This window comes from Rhinolophus sinicus, chromosome 17, assembly GCF_057876585.1.
Source record: "Rhinolophus sinicus isolate RSI-liver-muscle chromosome 17, RSI-T2T, whole genome shotgun sequence".
In the NCBI taxonomy this organism is placed as follows: Eukaryota; Metazoa; Chordata; class Mammalia; order Chiroptera; family Rhinolophidae; genus Rhinolophus; species Rhinolophus sinicus.
In genome coordinates this window covers 36,955,159-36,972,086 of record NC_142517.1, presented here as the reverse complement: position 1 = coordinate 36,972,086, position 16,928 = coordinate 36,955,159, and the positions used below count along the sequence as shown (strand labels likewise).

At 38.1% G+C, this 16,928-nt stretch overlaps 1 protein-coding gene across 2 annotated transcripts in view; it reads right to left on the bottom strand.

The window, feature by feature from the left end:
• Window positions 1–15,908, bottom strand: part of SEC62 (SEC62 preprotein translocation factor) — a 30,188-nt gene extending 14,280 nt beyond the window's left edge. For both annotated transcript variants that reach the window (XM_019735475.3, XM_019735467.3), the window contains exons 1-3: window positions 15,549–15,908; window positions 5,822–5,930; window positions 4,694–4,799 (exon numbers count right to left, since the gene is read on the bottom strand). In XM_019735475.3, coding sequence (XP_019591034.1) covers window positions 4,694–4,799; window positions 5,822–5,930; window positions 15,549–15,584 — 251 coding nt within the window. In that variant the 5' untranslated portion in view covers window positions 15,585–15,908. The remainder of the gene's footprint in view (window positions 1–4,693; window positions 4,800–5,821; window positions 5,931–15,548) is intronic.
• Window positions 15,909–16,928: the final 1,020 nt, after the last annotated feature.

Here is a 16,928-nt window from a genome sequence, read left to right as displayed (position 1 = left end):
AACTAGGCCTACCCTATGTAAAATTATAAAACCATCCCCCATCCCTCCAGTTTCCTGTTATCCTATCGATAACATCTGTCTTCTAACTTGATGTGCACTTTATGTCTGCTTGCCCCTTTCGCTAGACCGTAAACTACTTAAGAGTAAGATCCCTGCTTTATTCATTTCTTCATCTGACGAGTTTAGAAACTCAGCTAACTAAAAAATAAGTCAATCTTGGTGGCAGTTCCTTTGTAACCTTATAATCCAACCCATAAAACTGGGTTGCCCTGACGTTTTTCCATCTAAAAGCCATCTTTTCAAATCTGATGTTCCAGTTTCAGAGTTCCTGATTTGTGACTTCAATCCTGCCTGGGTAAAAGTACAACAACGAAAATACAACTCACTGCCACCGTCTGTGCCTGTTGATGGTGACTCCCTACCTTTCTACCCACACTCGTCCCTCTGCCAGCACACAGTACCTCTTGTGAACTAGCTGCCTCCTTCCTGCCCAGTGACTACTTCCTTTTGGCCATTATGTTGTGCCTTCTGGAGCATCTGTTTTCTCACCTGCCTGGCTGGGCTTCTTTCCGCTGCCCAATTAGTCCACCCCAGGAATAGCTCCACGGGGCTAAGTCCTAGGTCTCCTCATCTGGCCTTCTGCTTGTTCAGAAGATCTACGCAGCATACAATTGGTGCAACTGTCTGAAATGCCCCCAAAGATTCTACCATTGATATCTGCTACACATATACATGTATATGTGAACACACAAAAAAATGAGTCCCCTTAGTAATTAACTACGTATGAGTAGAAAGTGAAATTTAAGAGTAGTGGTGGGTTATTTGAATATGAAGGGGGATTTAACATTTTAACTCTACTTCAGAATGTCTTACAAAAATTTATAAAGAACATATTCTCATTTTCTTTATTTACTTTTGCACTTAAGTGATTTCCAGATTTTATAGATCTCCATATATTAAAAGTATACGTATACACATATAGCTACTTGAATATATATTCTCCAAGGGTAATGTGGTTATCTGTGAGGCAACATTATTAGTAATTTGGATTTTCTTCTGCATCATTTTAAGAATGGAAAAAAATATTCTTAATAAATATTTAAAAAAATAAAATGTAGAACTTTAAGAGAAAAAGAACTGTCCCTGGGTGAGTATATGTATTAGGTTGGTGCAAAAGTAATTGTGGTTTTCGCAATTATTTTTAATCTTTTAAATTGCAACTACTTCTGCACCAACCTCATAGAAGGGCCCAGAACCAAAAGGAACATCAGCTTCTGTCACCCTTCCTACACAGCTGCCTCACCCCCAAGAAAGAAAAGTAGACTATTAACCAATCAAATTGGTGTTGAAAAGTTCACATTCAGGTAGACAAATGTAAATACCACCTCTACCACTTAACTAGCTGTGCAGTGTTGGGTAAACTACTTAATTTTAGTTTTTTCTAAAATGCAGTATCTATCTCATAGCAGTTTCTACAACTAAATGAGAAGCACGTAGATCAGTTATCATGGTACTTGACATATATGTACTCATTGTTAGCCATTACTACTATAGCAATATTGAATTTCATTCAATAGTTGCGGAATACACATACACAAACATGCTTGGTTTCATAAATCATTAATTACAGCATCATTCCATTCAGTAATAAGTAACAGTAGTAATAAGTAGAATCACTGACTTATTCCTTAGATCTTTAGAGAATGTCTATTTCAACTCTATGCCTCAAAAGGTGAGATGACATTTACTATTGTAGTTATATCAGTGCCTCCATTAATTTAGCTTGAAATCACCATATATTACGAATCACTTACACAAAGCTCTCTGACACCTTCATGGAACTTCTCATACTTCCCTATGTTAGTATGTTCTGTATGCCCTTTGCCAGGATCAAATGTCCTTTCTCCTACTGTTTGCTGGGTAATCACCTACTTATGTTTCAAAATTTGATTAAAACGTTTTCCCTGTGAAGCCATTCTTAAAGTTTCCTCATCTCTGTCTTCCTTACAGAACACACTGTATTGTAATTAGTCATGAATCTTCTTTAACAGATTAGAATAGGCTTTTTGGGGGCAGGAACCAAGTCATAGCTATCTTTGTATTACTGGGGCCTGGCATATAAAATAGATATTTGATAAATATTTGTTGAATAAACAAAATGGATTAAAAGCAGCAAGTTATTAAACTGCTTTCCTCATCTCTTAATTTTTATTTTTTAGGTTTAACAAACATGTATTGACACCAGACATGTGTTCAGGACTTTCTCTTTGCTGACAACAGTGAGGTTTTATTAAATGCCCACGTTGTGCTGGGGAGTTACAATAAAGTATAAAACAGTCCTACAACTGCCTTCAGCTTTAGCTGCCAAGAAATTAAAAACTAACACATATGCCACAATTCTAAAATAGTTAAGGACTAAACTGTATGATACTAGCTTTGTAAATTCTGTAGAATCTTGCCTACGAAGATTAATGGGGGCTTGAGGACCTAGGGAGTACTACATGGTGGACAGGGAATGTGAGGGGTATTTATATTGAAAGGCAGCAGGACAGAGGGAGAACCACTTGGGGAAAGTGGCAGGTTATGATCAAATAAAGCAAGAATGAGTGTGGTATGTAAACAAGAATGAGAAGAACGTTACTAGATTGGGAGGTTGGAGAGAAAGTCATATGGAGTCAGGATGGGGCTAGACCAAAGGTTGAAGAGTTCATACTTGAAATAGGCCATAGAGAGCATATTAGAAAAGATTGTTTCGTGTATTATCCTACACTGTCCTGTTTTGTTTTTCCTCAGACTCCCTTAAGCCCACTTAGTAGCTTCAGCAAATGAGACTGCACAAGTGCCCCTTTGTGCTTTTGTCTGTAGTCAAGCAGGAACCCACGAGGGCTGGCCATCATGAGGCGTCCATGGGTGTATTAGAAGTGGCTTCGAAGAATTTAGGTAGTTATGCTTTATTTTAGTGCAGAAAGGACACAAACAACCTGACACGCATGGGAATAACATATACAATGAAAAGGGAGTGTATCTCTAGGACAGTCTCTGTACTCAAGTCTTTTGGGCTTTTCCTGTAACAAGGAGTCGAGGCTCCTAAAAGATCAAGAGATGTGGATTAATACTGGCTGCTCTCCCAGGAGGGTTGGGCTCACCAACCTAGTATTCAAATAATACTGGTTTCTCTGCTATCCAATGAGCATTCCTATGAAATATTTTGTCAGGTGAAGTGGTGTAAAGCAAAGAGTACCCCTCGCTTTTCAAAAATTCGCTTTACTCCACTTTGCTTTCCTGTTTTCGCTACACTAAAGAAATGTGAAGAAGATTTTCGCTTTTACAAAAAAAGCTGTTACTGTAGGTCTTTCACAAACTTTTAAGTGAATCCTTCACCTTAATTTCTGCTTTATTAAATGCATTATCATTTTGTTGGAGGAGATAGTGTAGCACACAGTGGTTAAGATAATGGACTATGGAGCCAGACTGTTGAATTTGGAATTCCAGTTCTGACACTTATTAGCTATGTGACCTTGGTTAACTTACCTAACTTGCCTTTTTTTGCATTTATTGCATCTCTTAATTTTTACATCATATGTAAAAAATAAATCTATTTTGAGGCAAGACAGGGAAATTTGCACTTTAATACTGACTGCTCTCCTCAGAGGGTTGGGCACTTTAAGAGTTCTAAATACACAAATGGCTGTAAAGGAACATACCAGCTACACGACTGTTAGCTCTGCCCCAACAACGAAATTTTCATTGTTTCTGAAAAGTCCATTTGTGACTCTAGTTTTTGGCAACTACAAATATTAAGAATATTAAATAATTCTTTAACTTTACAGCTTTAGAAGCAAGGTTGTGAAATAGTAGTTTTTAAGAGAAGTCTCATGTGGCTGATACTTTAAATGCCATTAAACAATGTATTAGTAAACTGCAATGTGTACCTCCCTACCAAACATATAAAATAATCTAAAATGTCAAATTTGAACTTATTAACTTCAGTGTCACAAAAACAAAATTTGGTTTATCAATATCTTAATAAATATGCTTAATTATTTAAACCAAGAAAAAAAAAATGGAAGGAGAAACCAGCATATTTATTTCCAAGAGGAAAGTGATGTTTATATACCACTCACTATCAAAAATTTTTTCCCAAAGGAGAAGTACCTATCATGAAAAACATGGATATGCTACTGAACTGTATGTACTTCATCTTGGAGTCAAGAAAAGGCAGATGTTGCAGCTGCCTTGATTTTACAGCCACAAAACAGAGAATGGTACCAGCTAAAAGCTCAGTGTGTAGGCACTAAAAAAACAAACAAAAAAACCCAGGAACAACATATCTATTGGGAATCCCCGACAAGGTTTGGAAAAGGCTCCCCAACTGTTTATTCTAAAAATGAAAGGCTTTTTTGTTTACTGTAGGCGCTGGTGTGTGATTTTTATTGCTGACCCTCCAGTTGAGTCAGCCTGGCAAATGCACAAATGCAATAGAACACAAAAATTATAAAAATACAATAGCCTAATACCAAATAAACGTATTCCCAGAGGTACTGAAGAAGGCCAGTCGGCATGTAAAAGCTCTGTTGGAGCTATGTTGTAATAACACTACATTTAATAATGAAAATGAGTAAAGAGCTTCAGGACTATGGAGAATATTATTACATTACTGTTCAGTTATCCTTCACTAAGAAACAAACACTACCTGTTGCAGTAGTCCACCACGGACTCCCTTGTGGTAAATAAAGCTTCCTCTCCTTTCTTGGCCTTTGCCCACTTTGAATCCAAAAGGCAATCCACTGCTTTTGAAGCTAAAGAAGAAATTTATTATTTTAAATTTAGTATACGTGGAAATTTATGTCTACGTAAATAATATTTTATAAGGCAAATTTCAACATTCTGGCATCAGAAAATAAACCCAAGTTCAACAGAAAATTTAAGTCGGACATGATCATGATAAACGGTTCCTCAAAACCTCAATTTGTGAAGCATATCGATAAGCATCTTTCTGAAGTAATCCTGGGAAATAAATGACATTCAAAAATATTAACTAAAGCAAGACAAATTAATGGGGAATTGTTCTAAAGAAAAATTCAAAATAAATGTAAACATCACTCTTATCAAATAATCACAATAAATTGTTGGATAAATAAACCAAACATCTTCCGCTCCCACAGTAACAGAAATTCTGTCATCATCCTTTACTGTAACCCACTGAGGAATAAGCTCTGTGAACAATCTATTACTGTCACTAGAAGAAACTAATTATATTAGTTCTGAAGTGAACAGCATGTCAAGTTTTCTAAACTTTTAATGACTATCAAAATCATTAATCTAACACTAAAGAAAGATAAAAGAATTTTTCTCTATAATGGCAATTCAATCTTAATGGGTCAGACAGGCAAATTCAACCACTATTTATAAGTTATGGGGCTACGTTATAGATGACATTAGCTTATAATGAGGGTGTTTGGATTATGTGACAATCCAAAGCTCCTGAGTTAATTCCAACAGACTTGTTTCATACTGAATTCTACTCGTTTTTCAAAAAGAATATCTTTAAATACATATTCTAGCTGAATAAAAGGTAGTATTAATACTGAAAATAAACCCTATTTTAAAAATTTCCAACAAATGTTATTATAAAGCACTTTCTTTTATCTTTGTATTATTGATAGTTTCAGTCATAAAAGGACACAATAGAGTAATTGCCATATGCCCATCACCCAGCTTCACCAATCACACTTGAAAGCACTTTTAACACATCTACATATACCAAATTTAGGCATCTTCATAAGATATATACACTAATATTTTACTGATGTAATCCTACCAATAAAATAATCAACCCGGTGACCCATCATATTGGTGGACTTTGTTGGACAGTTGAATCGAAGATACTTGGCTACAGCCTTCTCTTCTTTAGATGGCTCACCAACTTCCTGCAAAGTAAGAATATTAATGTAATGTAATCATTTACTTGAGAAATTCATGCACTGAAGAATAATTTACAGATCTGTTCCGTAAATCTTTTTAAGTGGAGTATAGGCCTTTCTTTCAAGCTTTCTCTGGAGTAGACCTGGTAATGTACACAAAAGCCAGGGTGGAGATGTTTTAAATTACATGTTTTTCAAATACAAGTTGATAGAGCCAAACCCTGTGTACCTCTTGGCCTCATCTGCAAGGCATTTATTTTGAGCTGTTTTTCCAGTATGGTAGCTACACTGCACTAGTTCACCTTCACTCATGCCTGGTCTCTTTTTCTAAGCCACAAAACAATAATTTAAAAGATTAGCGGTTGCTAATAGTGAGGGCCCAAAAGTCAAAGTAAGTAGAAACAGGTGACATAAATAAATGTTAAATAACAAACAGCCAAAGCTGTGTACCCTGAACAATGGACAACAGATCGTCGGAGTTCTCACATTAACCAAAGAGAGCTGTCCCCTAAATGTAGGAGCCCGGAGCTATCTGAGATCTGAGACACTGAAGATCTGTAGTCCCTTCCCTTCCCCTTGTGGTTGTAAACTCTAGATCCTGTCTGGGACTCCTTTCTCACCTTGTCTTTCTTTTCTTCACTTGTAGGGGTAAAGCAAAAATAAACAATCAATAGACAGGTAAATTACAATCTTATTTGAAGAACTGTTTATGGAAGTGCACAAAGAGTTTGGGAAAGTCTGCTTTAATCCTTCCTTCTTTCTTCCATTTCTTTCTCCAAATTTCCTATCGATTATTTTCTTCATTGTTTATCCTTCCCCATACTCCTTTTATTCCTTACATTATGAACTACTTCTTTAATTTGACAATTCCTCCTGTGTACCTATTCTCCCCAAATATATACTGAAGAAAACAAAGGCAGTCTACTTTAGATGTATCTTATATATAATATCTACTTTTAGAAGTTGTCTTATTGCTGTAAGTTACTGAAACAAAAGTACTATCTTTAATTACATGTTTAAGCATGATATATAGAGCACTCAAGTAATATTTCCAGAAATATATGATCTAAATGTGACTGATTTCAGGAAGGTCTGCTTCTTAAATGAATAAAGAGCCAAATAATAGTAAAGAATTATCTGCCAAGAATATAGGATACTGAGAACAATTAACCCTAAAGACAGTTATATTTCAGGCAAGACATTCTAACATGAAATAGGAAAAAAATAAACTACCTAAATCATCTTTTTCCCCCACAAATTTCAGATAAGACTGAATTTAGCTATGTTTGATGAAAATAAGAAACAATTAACAAACCAAGGTTTCAGCTTTAATTTTATTCTGAAAAGGAGTAATTTGTTAGATGAAGTAAAAGCCTGTGCTTTGGTTGTTGAGTCACCTGGCAGCTACTTCTCATATTTTTTCCCTTGCATTTCCCAACTCCTCTACTTCCAGTACCTGACAGTGTACGAGGTCTGACAATTAAGTTCGCGAACTCATCCTAGAAAAAGTGCTACATACCTCATTGCTGAATATCACTACGATCAACTTCAAAGTGCTCTCCTTGGAAAGCTAAGCACTGACACCAGCACCTAGTCCACCCTGCAAAGCAATTTTGGAACTCTTTTTCTGGAATGGCCATCAGAGCTGTCGTCGTAGTACCCTTGATGTCCTGTCATCAAAATGTCTTCCTTTCAATATTTCCTTTATCGTCAGGTAAAGAAAGAAGTCATTGGAGGCCAGATCAGATGAGTAGGGAGTGTGTTCTAATACAGTTATTTGTTTACTGGCTAAAAACTCCCTCACAGACAGTGCCATGTGAGCTGGTGCATTGTCGTGATGCAAGAGCCATGAATTGTTGGCGAAAAGTTCAGATTGTTTTCATCTAAATTTTTCACGCAGCCTTTTCAGCACTTCCAAACAGTAAATCTGATTAACTGTCCAGTTGGTACAAATTTATAATGAATAATCCCTCTGATATGAAAAAAGGTTAGCAACATCATTTTGACTCTTTATTTGGACTGACGGAACTTTTTTGGTCATGGAGAATTGGCTGACTTTCATTGTGCACTTTGACCCCTTGTTTCAGGGTCATATTGGTACACCCGTTTCCTCACCAGTGGTAACATGGCCCAAAACATCATCTTGCCTCTCCAAAAGGTCTTGGCAAACTTCCACTCTCCTTTGCTTTTGTTCATCAGTGAGCGACTTCGGGACCATTTTGCACAAGTCAAGATTTTCCGTTAAGATTTTCCTGTTTCTCTATCGATGTTTACTTGGTCTGCTATGCTTCTCACACTCAGTCGATGATTTTGACACGCAATTCAACAAATTTTTGCAATGTTTTCATCAGTTCTGCTCGTCACTGGCCTCCCTGACCTCTCTTCATCAGTGACGCATTCTCTACCCTCAGAAAAACATTTAATCCATTTGTACACTGCCATTTTCTTCATAGCATTATCCCCATAAACTTGGACTAACATGTCCCTGATTTCACTTCCACTCTTGCCAAGTTTAACAACAAAATTTAATGTTTGTTCGTTGCTCTAATTCAAGCTCAGACATTCTCGCGACAGGACACAAAAACACACAACAACAATAATGAATGCCACTCAGCAAGACACCGCCACACGTCAACACGAACACAGCTGTGAGACACTGATATACCAAGGTTATGAAACCTTACCGAGCTGTTTGTACAGTGCTGCCATGTAAGTTTGCAAACTTAAGTATCAGATCTCCTATAACATCTGTGGGTGCTACAGTTAATACCAAAAATGTGCAAAGCATGATACCTATACATTGTTACAACTATCCAAAACAGTAATTGTTATTTTTCAAAATGAGTGGTAGAAAAACTATTTTAGGAGTACACAAAGGAGCAGGATTATTAATGTAAGTGAGAACAACTATGAAAGAACTCTTGGAAGAGGGGGCTGGATTTTGAAAGATGAACAAGTTTGGGGTAAGTTCAACGGATAGCATGACCACTAGGGCTGAGAATGAGCATAAAATTTGGCTCTAGTAGAGACAAGTTAGGAAGCATTGTGAGGTTAAGTATATATAAGTAGAATAGGGCTAAAGAGCTTCAAGGCAGTCTGAGAAATGTCAGCTTTGCCCTGTAAGTAGCAGAATGACCATTAGCAGTTGTTGATTAGGAAATAAGTAGAAAAAATGACTTAGATACATTATTTTGGTGTCTGTGTGTAGAATGAATTGGAAAAAAATGCACAAGGTGGGGGAACTAGTTAATATTCAAGTAAGACGAGATGTGATACTGGGAATGGGAAGGATTGTGGATATTTGAAACATTTCAAATGTAGAAAAGATAGGACTCAATGATAAAGGATGAATTAAATGGCTGAGTAAAAGTTGTCAGATCTCTAATTTGATCAACTGAAAGGATAGCTTTTCAATAACAGAAATTTTGGAGGAAAGTGATTCTGGGGAAAAAACAATCATATCCACTTTAGTCATGACAAGTCTACACTCATGCTAACACTCAATTAAACCATTTACTGAACACAGGCATAAATGCATTAATCTACTGATTGTTGAAAGAGGCATCACATGTAAAGTCTGGTTATTAGGCTACACGAGAAACTGAAAAATCCATTCTATTATTATACAATAGGGAATCTGCTACCATGTTTCCCGGAAAATAAGACTTAGCTGGACAATCAGCTCTAATGCGTCTTTTGGAGCAAAAATTAATATAAGACCCAGTATTATATTACATTATATTATATTACATTATATTACAAAGACCCAGTCTTATTTTATTATAAATTATTTTACATATATATAACATAAAATTGTATATATAAAATCTTATTTTATTATAAATTATTTTATTATTTTCTTATAATAAAATAAGACCGGGTCTTATATTAATTTTTGCTCCAAAAGACGCATTAGAGCTGATGGTCTGGTTAGGTCTTATTTTTGGGGAAACACAATACGTAAACCCACATTTTTAAACCAATTTTAACAATTAACTTCAAGTTCACCAAACTCATTTCCACATTGCAAAATAGACACAAGCGGCGTTGATCCTTGAACAATGCGGGGTTACGGGCACTGATTCCCTGTACAGTCGAAAATCTGTGCGTAACTTTTGGTTTCCCCCAAAACTTAACTACAGTTGTTCCTCAGTATCCATAGGGGATTGCTTCCAGGACCCCCTAACAGATACTAAAATACTAAGATGCTCAAGTCCCTTGTATAAAATGGTATAGATCAATGCATGTGGTCAAAACCACGGATCCATTGGTTGAATCCACAGATGCAAAACATGGGGATACCACAGGCAAACTGTATGTTTATTGAAAATAAGTTGTGGGGCTGGCCCGGTGGCTCAGGTAGTTGGAGCACCACGCTACCTAACACCAAGGTCGCCGGTTGGATTCTCACATGGTCCAGTGAGCTGCGCCCTCTACAGCTATAATTGTGAACAATAGCTCTCCCTAGAGCTGGGCTGCCGTGAGCAGCAGAGGTTAGCGTGAGCTGCCATGGGCTGCTGAGTGTTGCCATGGGCTACCTTGTGCTGCAATGCATGAGTGGCTGGCAGCCTACTGTGAGTGGCCCACCAATGACTGGTGACCGACTGCCTCAGCTAGGGGGAGTGTAAGACTCATAATACCAGCATGGGTCAGGGAGCTGTGTCCTACACAACTAGATGGAGAAGCAATGGCTTGAACCAGAGTGGGGGGTGGAGGCGGAAGAAAAGGGGGGGAAAAAGAAAGAAAATAATTTGTGTATAAATGGACCCGCACAGTTCAATCCCGTGTTGTTCAAGAGTCAACTGCAATTCTATTTCCATTCCTCTCCCCTCCATGGTAAAAGAACTACTAAGTAACAATGAACAGAAGAGACCCAGAAAACATGGACAAAACTTGGGTAATCTCTTCCAACTAGATACAGAGTTACTTATTTAATGATACTTTTTAAAAGTATCAGTATCTTCCCTTGGAATTGTGACTAGAAAAGCAGTGGATTCTATCAAGATATTGGTATAACAGAACTGATACCTTCCTTGCTCCTTGAAGTTCAAATACTTAAAAAAGTTTTTATTTTCCTTTGTGGAATATTATGAAATAAATGTTCATTGCACCACATATAAGTTACACATATTGTAGGCTATCTTTAATAAAAAGTATAGCATTTGTGCCATCTGCTGGGGCTTTAAAGCCAGAAAGTTTGCTATATAAGACTACCAAGAGAACATGACCATGGGAAGCTGGTTATATAGAAGATCCTGCCCCAGTCTTCACTCTCACCACTCCCCTGATGCAGCCTGAAGAGCATAAAAGTCTTACTCTCTTCCTGTTTATACATTAGACTATAGCACCTCCCCTCTTTTCTTCCTTTTGATGTGAACAAATCTTCAGAATATTTTCGTAACTTTTCTAAAAACCTTCTAACAAAAAGTGAAGGCCTTTTGGGAATAGCATGACCCACTAATAAAAGAGAAATCAGCTCATCAACCCTCAAATGAAGAAAACTTTAAATAGCTCGATAAATGAGCTCAAATGTCTTAGAATGAGAAAGCAAAGATCCAATGTTCTGAGGCTGGACTGCCATCTTTGCACCCAAATACCAAGATGCTGGCTGCCGCAACCCACAATCCAAAATTATATACATTGAAAGTTTGGCTAGAACCCTCTTTTTAAATTATTTAACAAATACTATTTGTACTTTAGAATACAGCAACACTCAAATACTAAATGAAATAGGAATTAACCATTTCTAACTACGTATTATTTTAGCCAGTACTTTTTGAGAAAAGATTGGATCAAGTCAGTAAGCCATAGGCTTCATGCAATCTTACAAAATTTTTTATTTATAAGGACTTTTTAAATTGCTATATTCAATAGAAATATGCTTAGATGATTTGTCAAGTAAATTGAGCAATAAAAAAGGTTAGTTCACAAACTGAATTTGTATCTTCATATAAACAGTATAAAACATTTGTGAAAATGCAAATAGGTTAACAGAATAACATCTGAAAAATGGAGCAGACCTCACATAAATCATTTGCTTAAAGTCACAAACACATCACTATTAAAGTTCTACAAATCTGTCTTAACTATGGCAGTGCCCTTCTGCAATGCGTCCTTCCTTCACTATTGTAAGCCCTCCATTAAACCTCTGGGTGGAGTTTTCACTTAGGACTGGCTTCCTAGGTTCCTTTTCTTTTCTTCAGAGGGTCCCAGAGAGTCAGATTGTACATTGCTAAACCTTCTCTTTTGTTCCCCTTTCTGAAATTAAGCATATAGACCCATGCATAATGTCAGGATTTAACTGCCAGGAGGACAGAGATGGGTGCAAAACAAAATTAACTGAGATGCAGGTTATAAAAGTTCTAAAAATTAGTAAGCCATTTAATGTCCCAAAACTCAACCATACTTTACATAAGCAGAATACTAAATAGATGATTCTCTATTTAGCAGGGATAAGTCATGTTAAGTCTTTATGTCATATCATTTATTATAAAGATTTCATGATTAAAGGATTTCAGAAGAATTTATTTTTATTTTATCAATGGTGAGGTGGACAGAACATTCAACATGGAATTAAAAGACTTGATCTAAATCTGGTTTTACTACCTTGATGAGTGATCCTGGGTCGTCATATACTAACTTCACCCAACCTGTTTATCTGTAAAATGAGGGTGATGGTTTCAAGCAGTAAGTTTTATACCTAGTAATACTTTTCGATCAAGGCCCTAAACGTAGCTTAAAGGACTATGGAGTGTCGGGATGATGGTAGTGGGGTACTGAAGTGATAGGGCTTTGGGGCTCACCACTCTGTTTATAGAAGAACTGCATTTGTGCAAAAGGATTCCAAACAAACCCTACTATTTGAAAATCCTTTTCCACTCTAAAATTTCATGATACTAGGATTCTAAATCAACCTTTCTAGTAAGCAGCACTTTGTTAACCTATAAGTACTTACTATATGTTCTTAAAAACTTACCTAATTGCATTTTTTAAATAACTTAAAATTATTTGTTTTCAAATGTTTCCTTAGATTGAGATCACTCTCATTTCAGAATCTCAATCATTAAAAGTTCCCAACATAACGTGAGTGCTCACTAGCTCACTTCTGGTCTTCAGTGACCTGTAAAGTGAGTCCAAGAAGGAAATGTGACAAAACAGTCCTCTTGCTTCCAACTTTGATGGGATATCACAATCCCTGAAAGTATGCTACCCTAGATAAAGTAAATGAATTAGCCACCTTTTAAAAACCCTGAACTTGTCTGTATCAATCATTTTCCCCAATGTACATATTACATTTCAAGGTCACCAAATCTACTAAACATAAAAATCTTTTCTGAACAGGAAACATCAAATAACAAACAACAGGAAACTCAGTTAATATTACAGAACTTTTGCCCAAAAGTCTTACAATAGAATCTTTTTTGTAACTTAAACTGGACTTTGTCACTATATTTGATCTTTTTGTCTAAAGTGATGCCAATAGTACAGAGTTTCTGAGTCTTTGGTGGGGGATAGGGGGAACCAAGAAAATGTATAAGATATTGTGTATTTTTAATAATTTGTTAAGACTGCATAGTAGTACTCCAAGTAGCACTCCCAGGATCTTTACAATATTTTAGCACAGCTATGTAGAAAACTTCGAGGATGGGAAAATAAACGTCAGTTTGATTTAGCAGTATGCAAGCTGATTTGTAACAATCAGATCCTCAAATACTTATCTGATCTTTAAATAAACATAAGTAAGTAAATAGCTATACTTTATGGAACTCACAATCTAACGGTTTACTGAATGGATAGGTGTTAATCTTTCTTTGGCGTGTCAGATTGCTTAACAAAAACCAAAACAAACCATCCTAAATCCTTCATCCTTGGGGAAGGGGGAAAAGGAAGGAGTTACATTCTTTTAATGTATTTTTTCACAACCACCCTACAACCCATGAGGTTCCTTTTTTTTTTTTTAAGGTAAATATTCCTTTTTACAGATTTGCAAATTGAGGTAAAAAGTTAGGTAACTTGCCCAAAGTTACACAGCTAACAATCAGTGACACTAGGGTACAAACAGGTAGTCTGGCTCAAGCTTTAGCTCCCAACCACTACGATTATAAAGCTTCTTAGTCTACTTTCCTATTTAATATAAAATCACAGTTGAAATAAAATAGCTATTTAAAAAGTGAATTAGGATCACCTTCACAACAATATTAAACAACTGCTGAAATTGTAAAAAGTGTTTGTTAAATAGCACAAAATGTAATGTGTAAATATGAGAACAGTAAGTACAAATTTGACAAATTCAATACAAATTCTAATAAAAGTCTTATATATTCATACTTAAACAATAACACTAAATTTTGAAAGGCTAGGAATAGTATAATTAGAAATTTCTTCCATAATAACCTTAAGCCTTGGTTTTATGACCTGTCTGAATTCAGGGGAATTTGTCTCTTTATGATCCCCTTCCTACCCTCTTTGGAACTACTTTTTTATTTCTGCCCAATTCCAAAATTCCAAATTTATTGATCAGTAGCATCTTTTCTTCTAGCACTCCAAAGTTTTCAGAATTTTAACTCCAGTCACGTATGTTGTAAGCCAATTAACAGTTTTGTTTTTGTTTTAAATGGAGGAATAAAACATTAGACAGAAAAAGTGATTCTGAACAAAGAAATAGTAAGGAACAGAGATACAATAATGAGTGTAACAATTTGTGATTAGTGTATTAACAATTTACAACATGCTATCAATTTATGATGATATATCAAGGTTTCTAGGCACATGAGCTGATGAGGCAACGGACATCCTGACTCTACGATGTGCCACATATGTAATCCTCTGGGTAAAGAGCAAGAACAACAGGGGAGGAATCGCAGGGATGAAATGCACAGATGACATGCATATGGAATGAAGGAGGGATGATATGTAGGTTATGAGGATGACACACTCTGCAAGGTTTCTGGGCGCGACCAGCTCGTTACAGTATCAGCGCGGATGTGTTTATTTACACTGTGTCGCCCAAAAGAAAGCCGGAGAGCTGCAATTGGACGATTAACCTAATAACACTGAGGAGAAAAGATGGTAAACGCAACTGAACATCTGGCTGGGCAGGCAGATCGCCGCCCGGGCCCCGGGGACAGCTGACCAAACACACATCACTCCCCCTTCCACCGTCCTTCTGTTTGCGCACAAAGAACTGGCGGCTTTAGGTCAGCCTCCTCCTTCTACCCTAATTACCGTGGCCTTAATTTCGAGAGCGCTAAGGCGAGCGGACGGGGTCGGGAAGGGAGGCGGGGAGACCGGGGAGGGTCGCTGTCGGAGCCGGGAGGAGGCTGACCGCCCAGCGCAGGCCGGGGCCGGCGCGGCCACAGGAACCCCGGGCCGCCGATCCCAGAGCGGCGCCTCCTCCTTTCTGCCGCTGTCCCAGCGCCTCGGCCACAGGCTCCGCCGCCGCCACCACTACCCTCCCTCAGGCCCCTCAGGCCCCTCACGACGACGCAGCCGGCAGCCGGCGGCCTCGCGGCGGAAGCCCCCCCCACCTCGCCGTCGGTTTCGCGCGCCTTTTCAGGGGGCTTTCCCCGCTCCCTCCACTTCCGAGCGCCCCGAAGCCCCTACCCCCGGACTCGACTTGGCTACCTGAATCCGCTTCTTGTGTCGCCTGCGTTCCGCCATGTTGGCCGCTCCGCCCGGTTCTCTCTGACGTGGAGCGAGGAGAGGGCGCTGGAAACCTCGCGAGAGCGTCCCGCAGGTCCCGTTATGTAACCCGCCGGCCGGCGCCCTGCGAGGGTGGAAAGGCGGGCGCGAGGCCGGACCCCGGGCAGGCCCGGCGGGACTCGGCGGCGCCCTCTCTCCCCGCCCCTCCGCTCCCTTTGTTGCGGGAACGGGAAATCGCTGGGACCGGCAGGAAGTTGAGAGGTGAACCAGGGAACAGGAGGGTTGGAAAGAGTCTTGGCTGTCAAACGTGACTGAGCATCTGCATCACCTGGGAAGCTACTCAAATACAGATTCCCGGGCGCCACCCCCTCAGAGTCACTACCCTGGGAGTGGAGCCTGTCACAGAGCGACTCGCTGAGAGCTCCGGGAGGCTAGACGTCTCTGACTGTGGCACTTCCTATCTTCCCAATGAGCCCTGCCCCACACATGACCCACCTGCAAATTCTATAAACCGCATTTTAAAGATGGGAAAACCCAGGGAACTGCAGCGATGGGAACTGATTTATCCAATGCTCCACAGCTGGTAGATGGCCAAGCCCAGATTTAAGTCAATTATCTTTTTCCACACAATATACAGGGTGGTAGGGCTCGTCTAAAACAAGCTTTGGATTCTCCATTCCATGCTCCAAGTTACTTCTTAAAACTCACCTTTCGAAACCAGGAGTCGTAACTCGAGGGAAAGTACAACCAACTAGTGAGACAAATAGAGAGTCTAAGAAATTGGGAATGAAGAAGACTGCAGCATACTTCACGTATGGTGAATTACTGTTAAAACTATTGTTATTTTAGAGCCACCTAGACCAAAGAGAATGGGCTTAAATTGCTAGTAAGTGTTTAGATAGAAATTCCATGGAGATTTTAAAGCATTTTCAATTGTAGAAAACTGGGGAAATACAGAAAAGTAAGATGAAGAAAATAAAAGCTCCTAATTCTACTGCCCAGACCTGTTATTATGTTAGTTTATTTTCCTCTAGTATTTATTCCTACTTTGTGTGTATTTGTATTTACATATTTTCCCCTTCCCTCCAGTTTGAGATCATACTGTATGTGTAATTGGTAACCTTTTTTTCACTTAATGTTATGTTACAAGCATTTATTATATTATAAAAAAATTATTCATGTTTCTCATATTATATATGATCCTAATAAAAATTGAATGTGTAATTAAGGCAAATCATGGTATCTTGATGCCTAATCTTTTATAAAGTAAGATAGCTAAAGTTCTTGATTGGACTATGCAATTTTGTACTCAGGGAACAGGATTAGCAAACTGTTTAGCTCCTTTCACCTCTATTACCTACA